Raw genomic sequence first — 27295 nt, forward strand, 5'->3', positions numbered from 1 at the left:
TATTGTAATTTATAGATAAAAAAGGAACAAATGAAGTTATGTTCATCAACGTTTCATCTTTATTGCAAGACTTCCTCTAGAAGGAAAGAAGTCTCACAATAAAGACGAAATGTTGAACATATAACTTGGTTTATTCCTTTTTTTAACTCTTTCATCAAAATACTATTTCCATTATTCTCATCATATTGTAATTTCTTTCAATTTATAAAACATGTATTTAGTTTAAGAAAAAAATTAGGTTTACATTGATATCGTAAAAACTACTGCCTTAGTAATACATACTCAGCCTGTTCCTTTTTGTCAATTAATCAAGTTTTTATTTGGAGCAGGGCTCTACAGACTAATTTATCTTTAGTTGACCTTTGACAACTAAATATTTTCGTTTACATCCATGTGTTTGCTTATGCCATGCTTAAACTTTAAAAAGGACCAGTTTGTCAGATTTAAGTATGTTAGAATGAACAACATACAAAAATCTCATTAAAAATCCGAAAAGGCTTTGGAGGGACTACATTGGCAAAAATATATTATATAAAAGGCAAATATCTGTATGTCAAGCTAAAACTTGAAAAATAAATAACAAACACCCACAAAGGTGGCTTTTTTTTAATCAGCACTATGTCAGATATATGCTATCTAAAAAATTATTTTTTTAAATCATTATTGGGTGGTCAAATGACCATTGATAATATTTGATATTGTCAAAATGTACATGCATCTTTTAATGCTATGTAAAGAAAAGAGCTTTGATTTTCTTTTCTTTCTTTTTTTTTTTTCTTTTTTTTTTTTAAGCTATGTGTGTATTTCCAGAGAGAATAATAGGCTGGGTAAAAAAAGAGGGGTTGGGGAGAGGGAAAAGAGTAATTGACAGAAGTTATATTACACTTTTGCCTTGGTCAATGACGGGTATCCTTGCTAGTATAATCTAAATATCAACGTTGATGAGGACGTACGTGTCAACTGATGATATAGAAAAATCAGATATTGCTTATATGTAGAGGGGACGATGGGACTACATCAATAATTGATATGAATGCTGGAGAAAGAAATGTTTTATAGAGTTCTCTCATATGCTAAGTTGTTCAAATATCACCATTCAACCATTAATTCAATATAGGAAAAGCTTATTAAAAAAATTAACACTAAAAGATTAATAAACAATAAACTACTAAATTCAAACCCAATTGTTTATAACAATGTTAATATCATGCTTCATCCATATGGTTGCTTATGTCAGGCTTTCCATGCATGTTCAGTAATACCAAACTAAATCTTTAAAAAGTGTCAATTCATTGGATTTAAGTATATAAAATACCTCAGCATACATAAATATGCAAAAAAAGATAATTACATGTAATTAGAGAAATGCTGTAAATGAGAAATCCTCCTGAAAAAGATCCAGTGGAGACAAATGGGCTAAAATGCAGCATAAATATCAACATTGATGAGGACAATAGTCCAAAGACAATGTTTAAAATTTGTTTGTTTTTTTTTAATTTTTATTTTTAGGAAAACTAATCCTTGAGAAGAAACTGCAAAAAGAGAAAGCAAAGAAAACTTCAACTAAAGATGATATCAATGATGCAGACACTGAAGAGGAGAAAGAGGATGTTGATGCAGACAGCGACGCTGATGAGGATGTTGATGCAGACAGCGACGTTGACGAGGATGTTGATGCAGACAGCGACGTTGACGAGGATGTTGATGCAGACAGCGACGTTGACGAGGATGTTGATGCAGACAGCGACGCTGACGAGGATGTTGATGCAGACAGCGACGCTGACGAGGATGTTGATGCAGACAGCGATGCTGACGAGGATGTTGATGCAGACAGCGATGCTGACGAGGATGTTGATGCAGACAGCGACGCTGACGAGGATGTTGATGCAGACAGCGACGCTGATGAGGATGTTGATGCAGACAGCGACGTTGAAGAGGATGTTGATGTAGACAGCGACGCTGAAGATGCTGCTGATAGTGATGTTGATGAGGATACCAATGACGATGATGAAAATCATGATTTGGATTATGATGCAGAGGCTGTTTTCATTAATATGATGTCAGAAAGTGAGGAGGTGGAGGATGAAGAAGAAACAGCTGAAGATGTGGAATTGTCCAGTGATGGCGATTGTTTATCTGATACACATGTAAAACCACACATGGCCCAAGATACAAAGATGAAAAGTTCTGCATATTTACTGAAAGTTGGATCTAAACGTAAAATTGCAGAAACTGTCAAGAATAAGATAAATACAGCACAGTCACCGACCAAAAAAGCTAAAAAAGAGAAAGTGAAGAAGAAAGATTTGGAAAAAATGGCTTTTTCCATTGCAGTTGAGGAAGTTGCAGATAGTTTGCCTATGGAAAAAAAGAAACGAATGAAGAAAAAGTTGAAGAAATCCTTGCTCGATATGTCAGAAGGCACATCAGCTGATGAAAGTAAATTAGAGACGAGTTCTGCAGTCACGGAAATGGATAAAAATGTAAAATTGCCCAGCTCGAAGCGTAAGTGTGAAGTGATTGCTGAAGTAACAAAGATGCAGGCAGCACCCAAAAATAAAAAACAGAAAAAGAAGAACAATGAGAAAATCAAACCTCGGATGCTGGACTGTGATGAAAAGTTATCAAAAGCAAAGTCTGAAAAGAATGCTTCAGAGAAAGGACCTCTCTTTGAAATGGTTGACTTTCCTAAGGAAGAAGAACCCAACTCTGACCCTTTGGAAGTAAAAAGTAAATCAAAAAAAAAGAAAACCAGGAAAAGGAAAGGAAAAAAAGTAAGTTTCAAATGAAATCTCCACTTTTTAATGAACTTCTTTTCTTTTTGCAATTCAGAAAAGGTGAAATTCCGCTTTTTTTTTTTTTTTCTGAAAAGGCAGGATTTCCACTTAAATCTTTGTGTGTATATATATATATATATATAGGGTGTCCGTAAAGTTACTATACAGTCTTATTGTTTTATTGTATTATATTTGTATTAAGCATGCCACGCAAGCTGTATAGTAACTTTACGGACACCCTGTATATTAGTTTAGATGAGATAAGTCATTGATACCTTCGGTTTCAAACCTAATAATAGTAGCTGAGTATCAGCGGAAGAAAACTTGATATGGGTATCTAAAACAGTCCCCTATTATCAGGTTTGAAACCAACAGTACCGTTGACTTATATCATCTAAACTTTCTGTAAATAAAAATATAAATAATACGCTCTTATTTTCAGAATTTTTTTTCCTTATAATAGAGCATTCTGCTGGAATCTTTTTTTCCCCAAAACATAACTAATTATATATATATATACATATAAGGGTTGGTTGATTCTTCACTTTTAAATATTAAAAAATCTCACTTACTGAAAGTTGTATATGGACCTATAGAGTACTCATACAAAAAATTAGATCAAATACTTCAACCCTTTTTTGAGCATTTGATATTAAAGATCGTAGACAAAAATGTACTGAAAATTCTTTGTTTTTACCAAATTCAGCTTGAATATTAGTGTGAAAACCAATAATTTTAGTATTTAAAATCAGAGAATGTCTTTATTTTATAAAAACTATATTTAATAAAGAAATTATGAGAAATCTTGAAATTGAACTCCCTACCCCCTATTTACAGTATTTGCTTTAGCAAACTACCATTTTACATATAAATTCAGTGATAATATTTGAATATCCTAAAATTTGATTTTTTTTCTGTTATAAGTCAAAATATAACAAAAAAGTAAAAACAAAACAGTATTGTAATACAGCTTAATATATAGTAAAATTGCTCCATATGAGAGGCCTTAGATAAAAATGCTGGTCTCAATTTCTGACTCAAAACTTTGGCTGTAATATGTTGATGCGTTGCTTAAAAACCATATACAGTTTGTGAAGCTTCCATTGTTAACTTTATTGCTTGTTCCACACTTTTAGAATGTGCGGTTACATCTGGCAAGTCAAGCTTGGTTCCATTTAATAATTCTCAAAGTTCAGATTCAGAAAAGTCTTTCATCAATGGTGGTTCAAAAATGTCACATAATGTTAAATCTATTGTTTTCTATATGTGGCATTAAAATTAATAGTTGGTATCCTTTTTAACCTTTTTCTGGTTGACTCCCCACTCCTGAAAGAATATAAAAAATTAATTTAATTATTAAAAAATTTCAAGCTGTACTGTTTTAACAAGGTGAAATTAGAAAAAAAATCTTTAAAAATGATTCTATAAATTGGAATAAATTATTAAGTCAGTCATATATGAATCAATATTTACTGACCGAATATCCAAAATTCTTTTTAAAGCTTCTCTTATTTCAATTTCCTCAAATTTAACCATCGAATATGTTTTCAAAAGGTATTACCTTGTATATTTCTTCATGTGATCCGTTGGATTTCATGAGGCTGCTGCTCAATCCTCTGAATTATATTAAAAATGTGACTTGCTGATTGCGGAATTTATTATTTCTTTTAATTTCAAACCAACAAGTGACATACACATTTACAATAAAATTTTATTAAATTTTGCTGTTTTATTGTGAGCCTACAACTCTATAAACACACGAGCCTGATGGCTAAAGTTAACCATCGTGCGTGGTTTAAAGGACCAATTTTCCAGGAGGCATATCTGTAATCAACCTTACCTCTAGACATACCTATTGCATATTCATACAGATCTTTGGTCACAACTAAGATCATGTATTTCATCAATTTTCAAAATTGAATCCAAAGGACTTCTAATAGTGGAAAATGATATTTGGGGTAAATCATGACAATCATTTGAGCATAATTTTCCCAGTGGACCACTGAATCTTGTAGGGCCTTTTGTGAAACCATCCATGTTTTTAAAAAAGGGTCCTGATAGGGAGTTCATTATGGTGTAAAGTGCAACCAATTGTGTGAAGATTTTTTAAAAACATTTTTTCTAAAATTGCAACCATTCCACCTTCACAACCTGTATTTGCATTAGTGTTGTCAACCAGGATAACCTCGATAGTGTCCTCACTGTTTAATTCATGTAAAACATCCACTACTTGCTCTGCATGAACAGCGCCTATTGCACCACTATTAGAAAGAACTGTTTGTCAAATATTTTTTCGTTTTTTTCTGTCCATTTTCCTCGCCAATTTCCTTATAATACAATGTGTCCTTATCCATTCTTCCATCAACTCTATACATATTAAATTTTCCACACTTTTATGATGTTTTTGTAGAGCAGTTGCTTTCACTTTAGTCTTTGCTCTGTCAACCTTACATTTATCAATAATTATATCGCTCATTAATATTAGTTATAAGAAGGCCCAGAGCCTTCAAATTCAAGAGCAAGGCATTGGCAAGGCTGGCTCCAAGATTAGAAGATACGTCTCTCCTAACTAATTCGAGAGCATATCTTGGAAATTTGATAAGGCCCTTTTTGGGTGATTCTTTGACTGCAAATATTCTTCTGGTTCTGGGGAAGATAAGTATGAGGAGGAAGAAAAATTATCCTGGAGATTTGATGTAGGAGCTGTTGGTGATGAATGTAAATTTTTTCTTAACCCCTTTCTTTCCTTTTTAATTCTTTGTATGGAACCTGCATCTATGGGACCAAGCTGAAAAGTACCCCTGGGCTCTATTTTGCACCACTGATTCTTTAGGTATTCACGGTCCTCAACTGGTGCCTGAAAATCAGATTTTATTTATATTAAAAACTACATCTAAATGGATTAATATAAAAATTAATTTGCATGACTAATAAAATGGAAAAAATTGTTTATATATTAAAATAATGTTGAAATATAGAAATTAGTTTTGATGTAAGGTTATCTCACAAAGACATTGGAAAAGCAAAAATAGAAAATAACTTGCTTTCCATTGAAGAGGACACGGTGCAAATAATGTGCTCAATCTGGCAATTTTCTTTATTGCATTTTAAACAATAGTCTTCACAATTACAAACTGGGAGTTTGCAAGAACTAGATGAAATATCAAATAATGAATCCAGTTTTTCTATCCAGAATTTTTTTTGGGAGGCAGGGAGAGATTTTCTATTTATTTGTTTTGCCTTCTTGAAGCAAAGAATATTTGCCTTTTCTTTTTAAAAAAAAAAAAAAAAAAAAAGCCATTTCATTTAATAAAGGTAAACATGAGTTAACAACTTTTCAAATATCAATTACTTCCTTTGCTATTAATTTGAAAATAACAAAATTTGAAAGGTGGGGATAACTATTTATTAAATAATAACTATATTGGATAATTTGTCAGTAAATTGAAGGCTCCATTATATTTACTGGTGATGGTGGACCTGAAAATTTCATTAAATTTTTACTGCTAGTGGAAATTGCAGATTTTAGGGCCATTCTTAATAAAATATCTGCAAAAAATATATATGTACTATCAGAAATTAAATTACACAATATTTTTAAGATAAATTTGATAAAAAATATTTTTAAATAAATTCATTAAAATTTGAAATCAACACATTAATTTAAAAGTAATGTTTACTTAGTTACTTCCAAGATGTGTTCGTAAACTAAACACTGAAGAAAAAGCTCGTTTAGAATGGAGATTAGATTGTAAAGATTTTTTTTTTTTAAATAATAATTTAAAGAATAAAAACAAATCAGAATAATTATTTAAGCTGTATTTTTTTTTTTAATAGTTAAGTCTATTTAAATGAAAACTTGGGCAGATATTCATAAGAATTAAAAACATAAACAGGACACATAGGATGAAAACGATTGTTTAAAGGCATGTAATTCAAACAGGTGAATAGCATATAAATATCTAATAAATAAAACTATGCCTGCAAATATTTATGTGTATATTAAATTAAATATTATAGTGTTTTATTACCGTTTTAATTTTGATATTTTCATTTAATTTCTAAATAAAAGGAATAATAAATTTTAAAGTGTATTGTATTATTTTCTTTTTTTAAAACATGGGTTTTATTTAAGCGACGCATATTGCCGGTGACAGACATATCGTGATAAAAATCTCGATTGACGTGGTGTTTAAGTTGGAATGTTCAAGAAAATACAAAGTTGTAACGAAAAATATTTTTTGTAAATTTTGGCATTATTTTGCAACTTTCTTTAAGTGAGATTATGTAGTTTCAAAATTGGCCTACCCCAATATATATATATATATATATATATATAAAGTGAAATTGCCTCTGTGTGTGTACATTTCTCTACCAAATTACTCCGTCAATTTTCAGCCTACAGACTTGAGATTTGGGAAAATCTTTTTAATTGATTTTCGGACAGAAATTTGGCTGTTAAGGGGTCGAAGTTCGATTTTACCTTTGAAAACTCTACCGAACTCCTCTGCCAATTTTGAGTGTAAACACTTGAAATTTTAAATGTATGTTCCTTGAACATGGATCAAACTTTAACTTGATTTGAGCCTAAAACAAATGTTAGGGTGTCAAAGTTAAAAACAATTTGGCCTTTTAGCCAATTGTTGGTTTAAACATTTGAAATTTTAAATAAAGTGTATTCAGACATAAGGCAAGCTTTTTAATCAGTTTTTAGCGAAAAATTTGGCTAGCAAGAGGTCTAATTTCAAAACATTTGACCTTTGCAGTCTCTAGCAAACTAATCAGCATATTTTGAGTCTAAACATTTGAAATTTTAACTAAATGGTATTCAAACATGCAGCAAGCTTTTTAAACAGTTTTGGGGTGAAAATTTGGCTGCCAAGAGGTCAAAGTTGAAAGAGTTGACCATTGCAGACTCTACCAAACTCGTCCGCCAATTTTGGGTCTAAACACTTGAAATTTTAAATGTAGGGTACCTGGACATGAGTCAAACTTTTTAATATATATATACACACACACGCACACATATGCACATAAAGCTATGAACAGTACATAGGGCCTGAGCAAAGCTCGGCTGAACTGCTAGTATATATATATATATATATATATATATATATATATATATGTATGTATGTATACTAGCATTTCAGCCCAGCATTGGCCGGGTATTTGGAGGTGTATGTTGAGCAAAAAAAAAAAAAAATGTGGTAGTAGGAAGGCAGGCTCGAACCCGTGCCGCGAAGGAAGAAAAGAATGGGAAAATACGTGACGTCTTTACTGTTATGACCATCGCCAAACCGGAAGTGATGTAGGTTTAAATTAAGGCTAGACAATCGAAAAGAAGGGATGACTTTCGATGATATCGGCGAAAAAAGCAACCCCTCCCTGTAGAAAAGTGCTCAATTGAAGGTGAAGAAATTAATGTTTTTAGCCAATTTTTCAATATTTGTTGTCTGAAAGGTTGAGCTTAAAAAGGACACTGATCTTGTGAAAATCCGTTGCCTCTGTCGAAAGTTTTAGGCAGACATGCAAACATACATACATACATTTATATATTGGTAGCTCAAATATTCGACACAAACTGATTAAAAAGCTTGCCCTATCTCTGAATACCCTTTATGTAAAATTTCAAATGTATAGACCAGAAATTGTCTTAGTAATTTGATAGAGACCGCAGCAGTCAATTTTTTTTTTTTAACTTTGACCCCTTAGCCTTTATTGTTTTGGGTTGAAATCAAGTTAAGTTAGATCCATGTCCAAGGAATTTCAAGTGTTTAGGCTCAAAATTGGCGGAGGAGTTTGGTAGAGTCTTAAAGGTCAAATCGTTGAATTTTGACCCCTTAACAGCCAAATTTCTGGCCAAAAACGGATTAAAGATTTTCCCAAATTTCAGTACCCTGTATATCAAATTTCGAGTCTGTTGACTGAAAATTGACTTATTGTGTAGGGAAATGTACACACAGACACACACACAAACACACACAGACAAACACTTTCACTATATATGTATATCAAGTTCTATCAGAATATCCTTCAGCTAACATTCACGTATGTGGAGACTTCAATGTTCGTAATGTGGAATGGTTGACCCACTCAAACAAGACCGATGATGAGGAAAGATTCTGTCATGATTTCTCCATTGCTTATGACCTCACTCAGATTGTTCACGAACCCACCCGTGTGCCCGACAATGATGGCCAGTATGCAAGTCTCCTAGACCTTTTTCTCACAACTTGCCCTGAACTATGTTCAGTTTCCGTTCTGTCTCCTCTTGGATCTTCCGACCACTCAGTTGTATCAATTAAGATAAAAATGAAATGTAATAAGTCCTCAGACGTACCTCTCCATCGTACAGTATATCGATACACTATGGCTGACTGGGATAGTTTCCGTACATTTATATCGGATCTTCCTCTGCATTCCATGTTTAAAAAGGATGTGTCGTCTATAGTATCAGACCTGACAGAATGGTTAATTGTAGGTATAGACAATTTCGTACCCTCGAAAAAGTTCCAGCGAAAACCTAACAGCCAGCCATGGTTCTCTCCAGAATGTGCTGCTGCTATTGCGCACACAAATCACTTTTTCCACTGCTTCCAACGTAATACAGGGTATGCCAAAATAAGGGTCCTATTTTTAAAAATTCATAAATTCATGTAAGTTTTAAGAAGTGTTTTTCGGCCAAAATTTGTTTTGTTTATTTCAAAAAAATCTCGGAAGGGTCAGTCTACACACACATAAAGTTTGGTGAGTTTAACTTTTATTTTGTGGAAGTTATTCAAATTTAAAGATAGGACCCTTATTTTGGCCCACCCTGTAGATGTATGGAAACTAAAGCCGCTTTCAGGACTGCCAGCAACCATTGTAAGAAAGTAATAAAGAACGCAAGAGTTGTATGCTCAGTCAGTCAAGTCCAAAGTAGCTGAGCAGTGGCTTGGTTCCCACCAGTTTTGGCAAATTGCAAACAGAATCTTGAACAGAAGCGTGTGCTCCATCCCAACTATCATCAATGGACCTGAGGTAATCTCGTCAGCATCAGACAAAGCCAAACTCTTTGCCAAGAACTTTGCAGCCAATTCTACCCTTTGCAACCAAGGCCGCCAACCCCCAATATTTCCTCCTGTATCTGAAAACACACTGTGATATACAAATATCTGTATGTGATGTTGCAAAGCTAATCAAAAACCTTGATTCCAGTAAAGCAACCGGCCCTGACGATATTCCGATTATAGTACTCAAAAAACTTCAACCAGAACTAGCACCCATACTTACAAAACTGTTTAAACGTTGTCTTAAGGAGAATTGCTTCCCATCACCCTGGAAAATCTCATCAGTATGCCCTGTATTTAAGAATTCAGGTGATCGTTCATCCCCCACTCAGTACAGGCCAATAAGTCTCCTGTGTGTCATGAGTAAGTTGCTGGAATCTGTGTTAAATACAGAAGTAATCAACCATCTCAGCAAAAATAACCTTCTTAGTGACACACAATATGGTTTCCGTTCTGCTAGATCTACAGCAGATGTGCTTACAGTTATATCTCATAGGATTAGCGAATCTCTCGACAGAGGCAACCTTTCTAGGGCAATTGCTCTTGACATATCTAAGGCCTTTGATAGGGTATGGCATAAAGGCTTACCTCATAAGATCTCTAGCTATGGTATAGCTGGAAATGTCTTTTCAATTATTAAATCATTTCTCTCTGATAGGTTCATAAGAGTAGTAGTTCATGGGCAAAAATCAGAAGCTCACAGTATAAATGCTGGAGTCCCTCAGGGGTCCATCCTGGGCCCAACTCTTTTCCTGATCTACATTAATGATCTTCCAAATCACATCCTTACATCATTCGTAGACATTTTTGCTGATGACACTACCATCTATGGTAGCACATCTAAGACAGTAAACGACCAAGTTCTCTCCGATTCTCTCTCCTCTGATCTTGATCACGTTGTACAATGGGGAAAGGAGTGGCTGGTTACTTTTAATGCATCTAAAACCAAGCTTCTATCTTTACATCATCAACATTCTGATCCTCATCTGGCATCAATTGAAATGAATGGCTCTCGTCTTCAGGAGGCCTCAAGTTTTGACAGGCTTCTGGGCTTGACCTTTACTCCTGATCTTAAATGGAATACGTACATCAAATCTGTTGCCAAGGCCGCTGGAAAAATGGTCGGATCCTTCTATCGATCCAGTAGATATCTCACTGATGATGCAATTCTCTATCTATATAAGAACCAGATACCTCCAAGGATGGAATACTGTTGCCACATCTGGGCAGGAGCTGCTAGAAAAGACTTGTCCTGCCTTGATAGGGTTCAAAATAGACTTCGTGGCCTGGTGGAAGATGTCCTTTTCTCTTCGCTGCAACCTCTGTCTCACAGAAGAGATGTTGCGAGTTTGTCTCTGCTGTATCGTTATTTTCATGGAAAGTATTCAACTGAGCTTCAATCTATGGTCCCCCCTCGCCAAACTTTCACAAGAAACACTAGACTAGCTGAAAACATCAATAATTTTCCCCACTCTTTATCTGTACCTAAATCTAAACATAGATTCCATGATCAAAGCTTCTTTCTTAGAACTGCATGGCTGTGGAATTGTCTTCCGTTTTCCTGCTTTCCAGCTTTCTATAATATGGTTGTCTTCAAGTCCAACGTGAACAAGTTTCTGATGAGCCATTCCACTTAAGTTAACAAATTTACCGAACTTCCATTACTATCGATTACTATATTGTCCTTTTGACTACTCTACACTCTTTAACCCTTATCCTTGAGTGGCCTATCAGCCTTGATAAAGAGAAAGAGAATTAAAACTGTAAGTTGAACTTTACAATCAAAATTTATTGTTCGACTGAATACTCCAAAAAACAATTTACAAAGTCCTTATTCCACGAAGTTTCAAAGAATGCTATTCTTATTATTCTTCTCATCAGAGGACATAAAGAAATCAGCAAATTACATTTGTAGCAATGCTAGAATTTGCTAGTTAGGGCATTAAGTGAAACCGCAAGTTATTGTAGTTATAAATTGCCAAATAAAAAAATAAAAAAAATATTGGATATGTAAAAAAAACTAATATAAAAACAATGCTGAGGTAATGGAAAGACATAAGCTGAAGTAGGTGAGAAATTTTTTTTAATACAACTTACAAATACATGTGTACATATTCATATATTTCTTGTACACATTATATTTATATTTGCACCGTGATCATCTGGTAAAGTTGGTCTGGTGGTATATCCATGTTATATAATACTTCGAGAAAGATCTCTTTGTCAGATATTTATTTGACTATGGTTCAAACGTGCTGTTGTAAACAGTAACAGTCTCTCAGCAAACAATTGCCCGGAACTTGTTGACGGCATTTTAATTTAATGATTAATTTTTTTTTTTTTTTCTTTATTTTTATTTGTAATTTATTTATGTATTTATTTTTTATAATAATTTATATTTTATATTGAGATTAAATTTGTTCTTTGTGTTTCTGTGTTCTGGTTGAGAGGGGGTTGAGACATTGAATTAAGTCGGTTGGTAAAGGGACTTGATGAGCTGATCTAAGGGGGATATTTCTTCTCAGTTAAGTGTATAATGTTGCATGACTTTTTTATGTATTTTATTTATTTATTTTTTATTTTAGTAATGTTATTCCTATTCTGGGGGCGTATTTTATTTAATTCGTTATGTAGTGTATATATACTCATTTATGGATTCTTGTATCCTTTAATTATATAGTAATATTCTATTGACTATAATTATTTATTTATATACGCAATGTGTTATGATGAAAGTTATTTTGAGCCAAGTACATCCAAGGATGGAATACTGTTGCCACATCTGGGCAGGAGCTGCTAGAAAGAACTTGTCCTGCCTTGATAGAGTTCAAAATAGACTTCGTAGCCTCGTAGGAGACATCCTTTTCTCTTCCCTGCAACCTCTATCTCACAGAAGAGATGTTGCGAGTTTGTCTCTGATGTATCGTTATTTTCATGGAAAGTGTTCGACTGAGCTTCAATCTATGGTCCCCCCCTCACCAAACTTTCACAAGAAACACTCGTCTAGCTGTAAACACTATCAATAATTCCCCCCACTCTTTATCTGTGCCTAAACCTAAATATAGATTCCATGAACAAAGCTTCTTTCTTAGAACTGCACGCCTGTGGAATTGTCTTCCGTTTTCCTGCTTTCCGGCTGACTACAATATGGTTGTCTTCAAGTCTAACGTAAATAAGTTCTTGATGAGCCGTTCCATATAAGTTATCAAATTTAACAAATTTTCATTACTAATGATTATTATATTGTCCAATTTCTACTGTACACTCTTTAACCCTTATCCTTGAGTGGCTTCTTGGCCTTGATAATGTGTTGATACCTATGAAAAAAAAAAAAAGAAAAGAAAAAGTCCAATGTGAACAAGTTCTAATTGAATCGTCCCCCTAAGTAATCCAAGTTACAAAATTCCCACTGTTTACTATGCTAAAATCACAATGACTAATGTATACCTATTAACCCTTATCCTCGAGTGGCCTCTGGGCCTTGATAAGTGGTGACACCCATGTAAAAAAAAAAGAAAAAAAAAAGCGAGCCAACTGAGCAGGCCTCGGAAAAAAGCCTTTTGCAGACATACACAAAAAGCAAACATACATACATACACATTTTCGCTTTTATATATATATATGACTCTTGCTGATTGTCTATCCGTGTGTTACTTAGTTTGAGCAAATATTTTTTGTTTGAACTTGAAACATTTTTTTCTTTTTATATTTTGACTCGTATTTATATTTAAATATTAACCCTAACTCTGGAAAAAAAACTTTATTTTTTTTACAAAGATTTTTAATGGCATGTATGTGTGTGTGTAGGGGTGGGGGTGATAGCATGCCAGTCTGTGTAAATTAAAATCGGCTACTTCTTTTTGACATAAGAATCCCAGGTTGCTTGAATGATTTGCTTAAATCTCACATGCATAGAAAATCAGCAAGAGTCATTTGTTCATAAATAGTAAAACTTATTATTTATTGCCCTGAAAACAATTATTTTCAAAAAACAATAAGCAAATCCATTTTTTTTTTTTTTTTTTTTTTTTTCGTAGGTCCTAACTGAACTTGTACATTTCCCATTGCCCGCCAATGCCATTGATTCCATTGAGCTTTCCGACTTGGAGGCTGATAAAAATCTCCCACTTCTAAATTGTTTGAAAGAATTAAAAACAAAAGATCAGCCACATCCTGAAAATAAAAATAAACGCTCCTCCAAGGTTGCACGATATTTTGATATTGTAAAGGAAGAAATCAATAGCCACACGGAGGAGACACAATCACCTGCACAAGATTCTTCCTCTCAGGACGCCACAGAGAATCCAGAAGATAAATCCAATGCTTCAACGACAGAAACAAAGGAGACGAGTGGGGAGAGTGAAACTGGATCGGTTGAGGCGAAAGAGGAATCTGGACAGCCAAAAGACAAACCAAGCATATCTGAAGAACTTGACAAATTATATGAACAGACGCCGGCATTTCTACGAAACGCAATTGCAAAGGCAGCAAAAGCAAAGAAGAAAAACAAGAAAAATAAACAAAAACGTGAAGTAATTTGAAACATTTAGTATTTTTCATAACTTTTTTATTTTATTTTTCTCCCTCCTCCTCCTCCTCCTCTCTATCTTCCTTATCCCTCTCCCCTCTCTTCATCCACTTTCTGTCTCTATTTGCTTTTTCCTTCCCTCTTTCTATCCTTCTCATCTCTCTTCTACTCCTCCCCCTTTCTCCTTTTTTTTTTCATTCTTAACAAAAACCGTAACTTTTTTATTTTTCTTTTAATTTATTTCTTATTCCTCCCTTTCTGTTTTACTCCGTTTGTTCTTCCTTTTCATCATGTCTTCAATTCATTTATTTTAATATAATTCATTATATAACTTTTTACTTGCATATGCGGTGCCTTAAGTAAGTTTCCAGACTTTTTCGTATGGGCGCTTTTATTGGTAGTATATGCATGATACTCTAGTCCCCTTTGAAGTAATCTTCTCCAGCTGCAATGTACTTACTGTACTGTTCTAACAACTTCTGGAAGGTACCATGGAAGTCCTCTTGTGTGAGCATGTCAATGATCCTTGTCACAGCCTCTTTCATCTCAATTGTCTTATAACGACATCCTTTAAGGTGTTCCTTGAGTAAAGGAAATAACCAAATGTGACAGGGAGCAAGGTCTGGACTATAGGGTGGGTAAGGAACTGTCTTGATGCCCATCTTGATCAAATAGTCTGTGATCTTCTCCAAGCATCCTTGGAACTAACTTTGCGCAAATTTTTCCGCATCTTCAGTCCCTCACGAATAATTGTGTGTACAGTTCCCATGCTCACATCAAACTGTGCACTTATTGTCTCATGATGGTCCTTATCTATGAAATTCTTTATTTGGCCAATCAACTCTGACTTCTTTCCACCTTTTATCATCCCTTACAGACTCTTTGCCTTCCTTGAATCTCTTATGCCACTCAAAAACTGCTGCTCAATTCATGCAAGATGGTCCAAAAAGCAGTCTAAAGCATTCCATACATTTGTGTCATTTTTGTAAGTTTAAAACCTGATTCTATTGCATAACATTCTTCTAACACATCCAGATTGCATGTTTGAAATTCAGCTGTGGCAATCAGGCTTTAGTAGGATGTATTCCAGTTCCTTTTGTAGCTATTCATTTGAACCTGAAACCATAAAAATTGGTCTGTCATCTCATAAGATGTATAGCAATTACATACTGAGTTTTCAAGGGTCTATGACAATTTTAAATGCCTGCACGAAAAAAGTCTGTAAACTTATTGAAGGCACCTTGTCACTTCACCTCACATGTAAGAACTTTCATCTTTCCTGTGATAGCCGAAGGATACTTGTTTTAATAAATAATCATTTACATAATACACATGGATGACTTGCTCTTCTAAGTAAACCATTTTTTTATTTCTTTCCTCTTCAACGACAGAAGCAAATATACTGCTCAAACTCTGGATGTTTCTCACTTGTTGGCGTGCACACGTCATTTGCAATAGGGAGAGAAATGAAATGATGTATAATAATTATAAAACAGGTTGGGTCAGTTTAAAAACATTTATTTGAAAATGGATGACATTATGATATCACAAGAGTTTAATAATTATTTATGCATGTTCGTTTGAAAGCAGCCATAACTGCTAGCTAATCAATATAGTACCAATACTCTACGAACATGATCATCTGTTTTAAAGCAGCAGCAGTCATAATCTGGAGTTTCCAATTATGAAAAACAATTTCCAAATATTTAATATATATAACAAACATGGGTTACAGATGATCAAATAAAGAATAATTTTGAGTTTTAACAATCATAATTTAATTGGAGCTTTTATCTTTTATCAAACCACCTGTGACCCATTGGATCAGTATTTGCTATATTAAATATTTACAAAAATCTTTTTAAAAATATATAAAAATGGCTGTGCCAAAACATAGGTTTTCTCACCGTGGTTTCATCCTAAAACAAAACTTTATGTTCATCTTCAGGCATCCAAATTTCATGCTGTTTGGCAATCTCCACCACTTGGTATTTCTTAACAGTTTTTAACTGGATTAAATGATTTAAGCAGAGATGTAAGTTCTCTATCTTTTAGTGAAATTTCGCATTTTTTTTATGATTTGGAAAATGCAGAATTCTGCTTTTTTTTTTTTTTTTTTTTTTTAAGAAAAGGTCAAACAAGTCGCTAATGCTTATTTTGTTTTGCTTGATATTATTTTTTTTTTTTTCTTCCTCTCTCATTTTATCTTTCTTTTTCTGTTTTTCTTCTTCCTCTCTTGCCTTGCTTTGCCTCCCATCCTTTCTTTCTGAAAATGTTAATTTTGGTGTCCTTCAAATGATTCATGGGTAGAGGGAGATAGAAATTTTTTTTTCCATCAATGTCCATCTTTCTCCTTTAAAACAGAGTTGATACAGTACAAAAAAATGGAGCTTACCTCCTTTTCACTAAATAACCCCCTCTATGAGATTCTACTTTTTAGGTGATTATAAGTAAGCATCCTGGCCTCCTAGATTGGGAAATAAGGGGAGGAGTATTTCATGCAGAGACCTAAAATGTATAAGAACTTGTTTACTGTAAATCATTTGTTGAACACTAGTTTACTATGAAAATTTAAAAGTAATAGGTTTATTTTAATCGACAAACCTATTTTAAATTGAGAAACTTATAAAACTAATTTTTATAAGTTGATATATGCAGAGATTCAGCAATTTCTGAAAGAATACATATCTCATGAAAATTTTCTTTAATAATATTATTTTTCAAAATGCGCTAATTTATATATGATGGAATTCTTTGACCTTCATTGCAACTACAGAGAAAAAAAAGACGGATATAAAAATTAAAGACAATTTTTTGTTTTTATATCTTTTAAACTTAGTTTCAAAAAGAAAACTAAATATTGAATAAAGGCTATGATTTGATAATTGTTAGGATTAGATTTAGATATTGTGTACATCCAAACAAAACTTGTCATAATTCCAATTCAATGTTTTTTAAAAATTAAATGTAAATATTTTTATTTTTATTTAATTAAAAAAAGAAAAATAATTTGTATTAATTTAAGTAAAGATGGTTAAAAGTTTTGTTTTGCAATTGCAGAGAAAAAAAACACCCTAGTTTGTAGTTTAACAATATAATTTTTTGCAAACTCACTACATTATAATTCTAATCCTATCAAGCGTCACTGTGTGTGTATATATATATATGGTGACTGCCACTTCTTTACAGAAGACGGCCAACCCTCACGATACGATGGCGTGTGAGTGAGTCCGCATATGATTCCACATAGCCCCACCCGGCCTGCACAGTTTGCCGCATATTCTGCAGGATAACCTTGTTGGTGACCGCCCCCCCCCTCCCTCCCGTGCTCCCAGTTCATGTCCCGCGTGCGTAGTTCCATAACTCTTGAGGCCTGCCTTTGATAGGCACACCCTGCCGCATATCCCGCACGAGTACGCGGGGTCGAGATCAAAGTCCTCTGTATCCTCTCGCTTTCGTAAGGCTCGCTTTATAGTGGCGTGCTCAACTCTCAAAACCTCCAAATTCTCACATCCCACGTAGACGTAGCGCCTCCAACTTTCCCGGTCTTCAGCTATCTCTTCCCACCTTGTTATTTCTATGCCAAGTGCCCGCAGGTTTCCCTTAACTACATCTTTGTACCTTTTCCGAGGTTTGTGATTGGGTCGTTTGCCACATTCAAGCTCCCCATAGAACAATTGCTTAGGTATCCTATAATCCTCCATTCTCACTACGTGACCCGCCCATCGAGTCTGGTTTCGAAAGACTCGAGCCTCTATGCTGAATGTGCTCGCCCTCTTGAGCACCTCTTCATCGGACAAGAGAGCTTGTTTGGTGACATTAAATATCCTGCGTAGGCATGTCTGGTGGAATCTTTCCAGAGCCTTGATATGACAGCGATATGTCATCCATGTTTCCGAGGCATATATATATATATATATATATATATATATATATATATTTTTTTTTTTTTTTTTTTTTTTTTCAATTGAAAGGTGCATATGAAAATTGTTTAAATATCATATTGATAGATTTGAACTTTTGACACGTTTGGTTTGTTTTTGAAAAGAAACCGAACATTTAAATTCCAAAGTTAGTATCTCTGTAGTTGATGCAAATTATATTAATGTTTTCTTGATAATGTCCAAGAATTTTTATTTTATTGTAATCTTATAAGATTACCTTTACGAATTTCAGACTATTTCTATATATACCTTTCAACTGAGAAACAAACGCTATACTATATATGAAAGATGTACATTGTTTTCATTTTTTTCTTCCTTAAACAGACTATAACTTATGCTATAAAGACACCTGAAACATCTCTTTCACCAGGAGACAAACATGTCAGTTTTAACATGAGTAAAAACAAAGGTAAGTTGTTTTCAAAATCTTTTTTTCTTTATTAATATAAGGGAAGCAATATTGAAGAGTTTTTTTTTTTTTTTTGTTGTTGTTTTAACCTGACTTCTATAAAAATATTTTAAAATTCAACATTCAATGATGACCTTTGCAAAAATAGTCAACTTTTTATTTCAGGAAATAGACTGAAAAATATTGAATTCCAGTTTTATAAGTTTAATGTGCAATTCTTGTCTAAACAATTTATTGAAAATGACTAGCATACTTCCATTAATTGTTTATTTCTTATGAAATATGGATTTAAATCCAAAATGGAAACCAGTTTTGTGGTCTATAAGCAAAACAAGAAAAATTTGAAAAAAAAAAAAGTTGATAATTACTTATTAGATTATCGATATAATCATCATATCTATAAATGTGATACAACGGATTTTAGTTTGTTTTGCAATTATAATCTTTATTTGGACCACTGTTCTCATCTTGGATATTATTTTCACATTTCGGCTAAGGTTGAAGGTTACATAGTCTGAAATATGCAAATAGCATCCGAAATGGAAACAGAATTTGAATAATAGAAATTCTATTTTACTTTTCTAAATTCTTTGCTTTGGTGATCATTAAGTATAGTGTTATTCTAATTTAACTAGTAATACACACGGACGAAAAAACACTTTGGATAATCACAGATTTCAAGGTAGTTCTACTAAAATAGCCATATTTTTTAAACCAAAACACTTCAAGTCTTCAAATTACTACTGTTTTGTTCGGAAATGAATATACTTTCAAATGAATTAATAAATATGAATGTACATTATATATTTTAAGAGTTTTAAGCAAATAAAGTGATAAAAATGTGAACGTCATAAAATGGCGTTTTCGGTAAGGTTTTGTAATGACCCCCCCCCCTGTTTTCTAAAGGTCCGTACCATGATTGTATGAAGAATTTCGTCATGAAATTTGGGAATCAATAAGAAGAGGTGTTAATCTTAATACTGTCAAGTGTCCGAAATATTTCTGACCATTTCTTTTTTTGTCGTGTTAAAAATAAGACTTTAAAATGCCGAGTATCGAACATTTTGAAAAAAAAATTCTTCGGACACCCAGTAGTAAGTAAATCAATCTTTTTACTATCTTTATCAATTAAAAGTATTATTTTATGTTGAGTAGGACCGCGGTAATTGATAATTTAAAAGGACCGCGGTAATTGATAATTTAAAAGGACCTACCCGAAAAAAAAAATTGTTTCTATTTCTCGAATTTGGTCAAATGAAGTTAATATTACCAGAAGCAGCAGCAGCTACAGCCTGTAGAATCAGCCAAAGCACAGTGTAAACAAACACGCATTCTTTAATTTTTATTCAAGAACGAATTAAGAAAAACAAAATGAAGCATAATGAAAACATAATGAAATATGAATATAAATGTTCTTATGTTTAATTAGAGCTATTTTGTTATCAGAATAACATTAGTTTAGAACTATTCGGTTTTCAGAATGTATAATAACAACAATCCCAACCAATTCGGCATTATGAATCTGTTGCAATTTCTCACATTTTTCGTCAAATTTAAAAACATGGTTAAAAAAAACAAGATAAACTTTTGTAGATATATAGCTTGCATGCACTTTTATTCTTTAAATTAGTTTTGAACAGCGAATTAAAACAATGTTTTACTGCGAACAGCCACAAATGTTTTTTTTTTCAAAATCAAAATAAGTATCAAAATCTCGTTTATACATAGATTCGAAAAAGTTGTCAAAAAACAAATATATAACAAATAAATGTTATCAAAGGCAAGATAAGTTACTTTTCTACCTAACTGGATATTTTTCTAGTGTTTTTATTTAATGTAACATGTTTATTCAGCTCGAAAAACGTACAGTGTTTACCGATGTATTGGAAAATTAAAAATGGCGCCCGGCCCGACTCTCTTTGACACGGTAAGTTTGAGAAAACCAGTTAAAAATTTAAAAAAGAAAAAAACTATACAAAATACTGTTAAAAACTCACCGAATATATGTCAGCCTATGTCACGATAACATATATTGAGCGAGTTTCTAGCAGTATTTTGTCTACTTTTTTATTTTTAACTCTTTTCCCCAAACTTACCGTTTCAAGAGAGTCGGGCGGCGGGCGCCATTTAAAATTTTCCAAAACATCGGTAAACACTGTTTTCAAGCTGAATAAACATGTTACATTAAATAAAAACACTAAAAAATTATCCAGTTAGGTAGAAAAGTAACTTGCTTTTGATAACATTTATTTGTTATATATTTGTTTTTTTGACAACCTTTTCGAATCTATGTGTATAGTAATACAAACCCTCAAAATCTATATCAATATTCTTGAAATTTTAAAAGCAGTTAGAAAACACATCAAACTACAATTAGGAAGCTTTTTATTTCGTTAATTTTTTTTCTACTTATTAAGCGAAAGATATTTTTACAACCTGCTCCAGCGTAGTATAAACGGCCTATGGAATTAACACCTTCAACCTCGAAAATAGAAATCAACAAATTTATGGAATTTTCTTTGAAATTTCGCAACGCAGTTTCTTATTAAATTAAAACTAAATATATAATATAATAAAGCCAATAATTATGAACCGCTAACAGTAAATATGAGTGATGAACGCTCTCTTTGAAAAAAAAGCTCTCTTAACTTCACCTCTAATCCAAATTATGTGTGGCAAGTCTCCTCCTAAAACACTCTTTAACCCTAACAATAACACTAAGTTCGAGTGGCAAGCCCCCTCCCCCTCCAACAAAATACCTCTGTAAGCCACATACAAGCATCTAAAACAAACAAACAAAAAATAGATCCTTCCTTAAAGAAAATGCATATAAAAATAAATTGGTTAACTGTCCTAAAATGCTAGAATGGCCAGGAAATGGTGAATTATTTTACATTAAATTTTTGTGAAACTAACCGCTCCCCCCTCTAATATTGTTTTTGTTAGCTTTGTCTCTGTCAAGTTTTCAGTATGTTCACACATAATTTTCCTTAGCACTACAATTAATTCAAAGTCCGAATGGCAACCCTCCCCATATTCTCATTGCATAGAATCCCTCTTAAAACTACACATAATCATCTTAAAAAAAAAAAAAAGCATGCATATTTTCCCATAGAAAAAAAAACAGTTAACTGCCCTAAAATGCTAGAATGACCTGTAATAGGAAATTATTTTACATTCAATTCTAAAATAATTTGTTTATCTTTCATTAAAGTTTTTCATGGCATTTTATACATAATTTCCTAAAAAGGTAGAATCACATTTTGGAGGGGTGGTCAGAAGGAGTTGAGTGGGGTTAAACAGAAGGTGTTAATCTACAATAATACCAAAGAAATATTGCAATATATTCATTTTTAAATGGTCTTATGTTTAGATTTAAGTTTTTTGTACATAAAGCACATTACAATTCAACTTTGAGTTCTCCAACTTCTTTTCTGTTTATGGATACATGGCATTTGGGAGATTTTCAGTTGCATATTCTGATTCCTTGTACAAAAATACACTTATGCAGTAAATTTCATTTTTTAGTCTTGTGTTTTAACAAAGATATGACATTTTTACTGAAAAAGTAGTGTAAAAAATGTGACGAAACGCATATGGTCTTAAAGAGGGGAAAATATCCAAACGTGTGAGGCACAAAAATAGCCATAACTTCCTTAATTTTAATCAGATTTTTAAAATTTAAAAAGATTCTTTCTTAGCTCATCAAGCTCTTTCTATGCATACCAATATTGAAATATTTCAAGCTATTTCAATTTTTTCATGTGTATTGCTAATTTAACCTTATGATATAATACGTTCAAAAGATGTGATAAACTCATTTGGTTCAATTTTCACGCCAACCATATAAGACCTTAGATTTTACTTTAATAATACACTCAACGAAATTGAACAATTTTTTTTTTTTTCTGGGGCCACCATCCATGGACTAAAAAAATGAGGGGAAAATACAAAAAAGTCTATGATTATGCTAATGAAAGTCTTTTTTTTATTTTTTTCTTTTTTTTTTTTTTTTACAAGAAAAACTTATGCGTCATCATTTGGTTTTTCTAAAATGTGACTAACTACTATTCAATTGAGTGGATAATTTAATTTGCATAAATCTTGTATCAATTAAATATTGAAAAAAAAATTTTTTTTTTTTCCTTTTAGCTTTTCCTGGTGGCAATGTAACCCCACAGCCAGGTGCATTCCAGCCCAGTAAGAAACCAGAAAGTGGAATTCTGAAACCTTCACCATCACCAATTCGAATTTCAAAAAACTTCTCCATGGATAAAAAACTTTCTCTATTGGCAAAACAGTCGTATCCCATGCTATTTTTAAGATAATGACGATATCTATTTAAACAACAAAGTGACTACAAATATCAAACAAAAAACTGATTAAGAAAAAAAAAGAAATTGATCTGTTGTACAAATGGAACGAGAATGGGGGGGGGCGTATATATTTAGAAAAATACAATTCTTATTTTATATAATCTTGTTTGTTTTCTTGCTTTGTTTTCTTTTATTAATTTGTTGTGTTTTTGTTTTTTAACAAAAAATAACCAGGTGTATTATAGCAGCAGATTTTTTTTTTTTTTTCAGATGAAAAATCTGTCTTAAATGTTACATAAATGTTTAAAGTATTTGAGGACATGCATTAATATTATTTAACTTTTATACTTTCTCTATTTCAAAATTATCAATAGCCACAGATATATTAACTATATTAGCAATTTAGAAATAGAATCATTTTTAAGTCATTTGTTTCAATTATAAAAGTTCAGTCTCCATAGTTTATGTCCGATATGAACAAGCATCATGTGTGATCTTCACATGTAGATGATTCATACCTTGCATAGAAATCATTATCAAAGCTGAAGGGGACTTTACTGAATAAGATTACAAAATAATATAGTTATAATTAACATTTAAATTTCTAAGTGTCACTTTGTGTACATATAAAATGTCCTGAAATATATTATGCATTATATATATTATATATATATATATAAACAAGTAAATGACAAAAGTGTATACTCCAAACCTCAAGGTGCTGTCAAGAATTGTGCATCTCAAACATACTTGAGGGAATGAATGGTAAGATGGTCGGCATCTTGAGGTTTGAAGTATAGACTTTTGTCATTTATTTTTTTATATGCTCTGTAATTACATCGAGTCTCAAAAATTGAGGCATTGGTATAAATAAAAGGTGAAATATAATTAGATAACCATGTTTCCACACATGCACATATATTTATATTAGCTGACGTGCTGGTACTTGTTAGATCATTGAAGTTAAACAATGCTGAGCCTATTCAGTATTAAAATGGGCGATCATTTGGAAATGCCAGGTGCGTTATGTTGTCTCCAGTCGTCTTGGACTTCTTGTCACTGGAATCAGACGATGCCAATATTACACACATTATCTCTCAAGACTGAATGGAGGTGAAATTATATATATGTTACCTTTTGTATAGCTGCTGAAAAGGTACATGGTAGGTTAAACTTGTCTAAATTTAAACAAGCATTATCTTTTAGCCAAACTAGAAGGGTCCCAATTGTCTCTCCGTGAGGGCAGACTTAGATACATGGTTGGTTTTTAATGTGAGGAAAATCCAGCTACTCAAAAGAAAGGATTACTCTAATCGAGACAAAAAAATAAATGGCTTCAGTCTATAATTTTCTCCTTCGTTGACCAAAGACGGAAAAGATTAAATGCATTTGTCTTCAAAAATTTCAACCTTCACACAAACGTTTATTCAGTAGTTGTCGTGACAAACTCACCTATAGATCTGTGAAGCTTACACCCTATAAAATTAACATTTGGTGCTGTCTATATGCAATGCATTATAAGGATGAAGTTACTGTGCCCCATACTCAAAAAAAACAAAAAAACGTGTCAGTATGGAGGCTACTAGCATCAATTTAGATGTCATTGGGATGCTGAAGGAGTGCTTATTATGCGAAATGCTGTGTAGCTTATTGCATCTTTGGTTTTTACTGAACAGGAGGCCAAATTATAAACAAAGTGTACATAAACTCTAGAATGGTTGAATCATTGAGAACACCAAAAAAATACATCTACATCCTCTATGTTCTCATCTATTCTGTTGTGAAAGATAATGTGAATTAAGAACAAGATTGTACAACCATGAAGACTTATAAGTTGCTGTCAATAAGTTTACAGACTTTTGTACAGCCATTTAAAATTGTCATAGACTCTTGAAAATACAGTATGTTATTGCTATACATCTTGTAAGATGACTGACTAATTTTTATGTTTTCAGGTTCAAATGAACAACTACAACAGGAATTGGAATACACCCTACTAAAGCTTGATTGTCACAGCTGATGAATTTCAAAAAATGATATCTGGACATGAGGATACTTTAGAAGAATGATATGCAATAAAATTCTGTTTTAAGCTTGGAAAACATGCCACAAAGGTATGGAATGCTTCAGACTGCTTTTGGACCATCTTGCATGAATTGAGCATCCGTTTTTGAGTGACATAAGAGATTCAAGGAAAGCAGGGAGTTTGTGAGGGATGATGAGGTGTGGGAGGAGTAAAGAAGTCAGAACACCAGAGTTGATTGACCAAATAAAGAATTTCATGGAGAAGGACTGTCTATCGATAATAAGTGCACTGTTTGATGTGAGTGTGAGAATTGTACATACAATTCTTCATGAGGAACTGAAAATGTGGAAGATTTGCGCAAAGTTTGTCCCAAGGATGCTCAGAGAAGATCAGAAAGAAAGACATCATGAAAGTATGAAGATGGACGAGCTCAGATCCCGAAGTTCTTGATGGTTACCTGCGCTGAAAGCTGGATCTACTGCTATGACCAGAGACAGAGACAGTTCCCTATAGAAACATGTTGGCTCTCCCAAACCCAAGGAGGTAAGACAGCAAATCCACCCAGAAACTTATGATGATCCCCTTTTTTTATAGCACGGACATGATCTACATGCACTTGGTTCCCACTGGATATTCAACAAGGAATACTATCTTGAGGTTTTAAAGGGAGTTCAGGAAGATTCAGTCAAGAGGCCAGCACTCTTCAAATTGGGTCAGTGGCATTTCAACCAGGACAATGCGACAGTCTACAACACCATCCTTGTTACAGACTATTTAGTCTATAGTCCAAACCTTGCTTCTTGTGATTTTTGGCTATTCCCTAAGCTCAAGAAAACTGTAGAGGCTGTCATTATGAGACAATAGAGGAGATAAGAGGCTGTGACGAGGGTCATTGACACACCTACAGAAGGGACTTTTATGGAGCCTTTCAGAAGTTGTTGGAACGATACAACAAGTGCATTGCAGCTGGAGGAGATTACTTTGAAGGGGATTAGAGTTTCATCTGTGTACTATCAATAAACATGCCCATACGAAAAATATCTGGAAACTTATAGAAGACACCTTGGGTGCACATTGCTAACAATAGCAGAACTTATTGTCAAACATTCAAAGCGATATAAAAATGTTTTTTATACCAATGCTTTTTTGGTTGAAAACTTTTTAATAGAAAGCAATGGTAAAATAGATGAAATGACAATTGTGAAGAATGCAATAATTTTAAATTTAATATTTATTTAACAACATAATGTGTTGAATTTGCGTGGTACATTATTATGTTTGTTTTTTTTGGGTTTTTTTGGGGGGTTTTTTTTAGGTATCACTTTTTCAAAAGAAATTTTAACTCAAGAATATATATAGTTTGTGTTCAAACATAAAATGAACAACAGATGGTGATTGCTACTTTCTTGCCTCAATTTCAAGCGAAAGAAACTGACATGCACTGTGTCATTAATTTTTGTCTGCTCTCTTCAGTCTTAGATTAACACATTCTCTAACGATGTATGTTGACCTCTTCTTAAAAATGGTGGAATATATAATATCCGTTACTTTTCTTCAAGCATGACACTTTCTTCCTTCACTGTTAAAATTCAGTTATTTCAATATCTTGTTCATCTGGTATGACATTTAAGCCCTGATAAAAAAAACTTGTATTTTTTTTTTTTTTTAAATTTTCTTTTATCATGTGGCTGTTTATTTATGACTAACATGCAACTTATATGTTGTTAGAAACATAAAACTGTTCAAGGCTGATTGTATCTTGAACTGACGGATAGCATTTCAATCCATCCTTCAAAACCTTGCTACATTCTCCGCAACAAAAGACTCTTTTGCTTAATTCTAGGCTGGTTGTTGTGAAACATAATGATGCATGAAGTTAGATTTGCATTTGACAAACAAACTGAAAAATCATTTATAGTACGGTGGGACCACATGTGCTCTCTTGCTCGATAATCGCTGACCCTAACATGGTTTCCATTGGTTTTTATTCCTTTCATCTTCTCTTCTGGCTATGCTGTTGCTCACATTGGTGGCTTCTGAGGAGATAGGTTCACAAGTATTTAAAAAAAAAAAGAAAAAAAAAAAAAAATTCTGTCAGTCAGTTGGGCTTGGAGTGCATGTGTGGCACCATAGCAGGAAACAACCCTCCAGGTGCTAACATCTACATCTACATCTAGTGTTAACAGCATGTTTGTTTAACACATATTGATCTAGTCAAAACCATAACCTGCAGTTAACTAACTTCA

At 33.1% G+C, this 27295-nt stretch overlaps 1 protein-coding gene across 3 annotated transcripts in view; it reads left to right on the forward strand.

Annotated features, from left to right (window-relative positions):
- The window catches only part of LOC145277748 (uncharacterized), an 81476-nt gene extending 58295 nt beyond the window's left edge, over positions 1-23181 (forward strand). Inside the window, exons 9-13 of one of the 3 annotated variants that reach the window (XR_013868200.1) lie at positions 1510-2774; positions 13864-14358; positions 16303-16389; positions 18623-18707; positions 22860-22913. Coding sequence is in view for 2 of the 3 variants with exons in the window: in XM_080129464.1 (XP_079985590.1) it covers positions 1510-2774; positions 13864-14358; positions 18623-18707; positions 22860-23035 (2021 nt within the window). In the remaining variant the exon portion in view is untranslated. Of the gene's footprint in view, positions 1-1509; positions 2775-13863; positions 14359-16302; positions 16390-18622; positions 18708-22859 lie in introns of all 3 variants that reach the window. The other 2 variants (XM_080129464.1, XM_080129465.1) reach the window with 2 other exon arrangements.
- The last annotated feature ends 4114 nt before the right edge of the window (positions 23182-27295 follow it).

This window comes from Euprymna scolopes, chromosome 6, assembly GCF_053919585.1.
Source record: "Euprymna scolopes isolate OS-2025 chromosome 6, ASM5391958v1, whole genome shotgun sequence".
In the NCBI taxonomy this organism is placed as follows: domain Eukaryota; kingdom Metazoa; phylum Mollusca; class Cephalopoda; order Sepiida; family Sepiolidae; genus Euprymna; species Euprymna scolopes.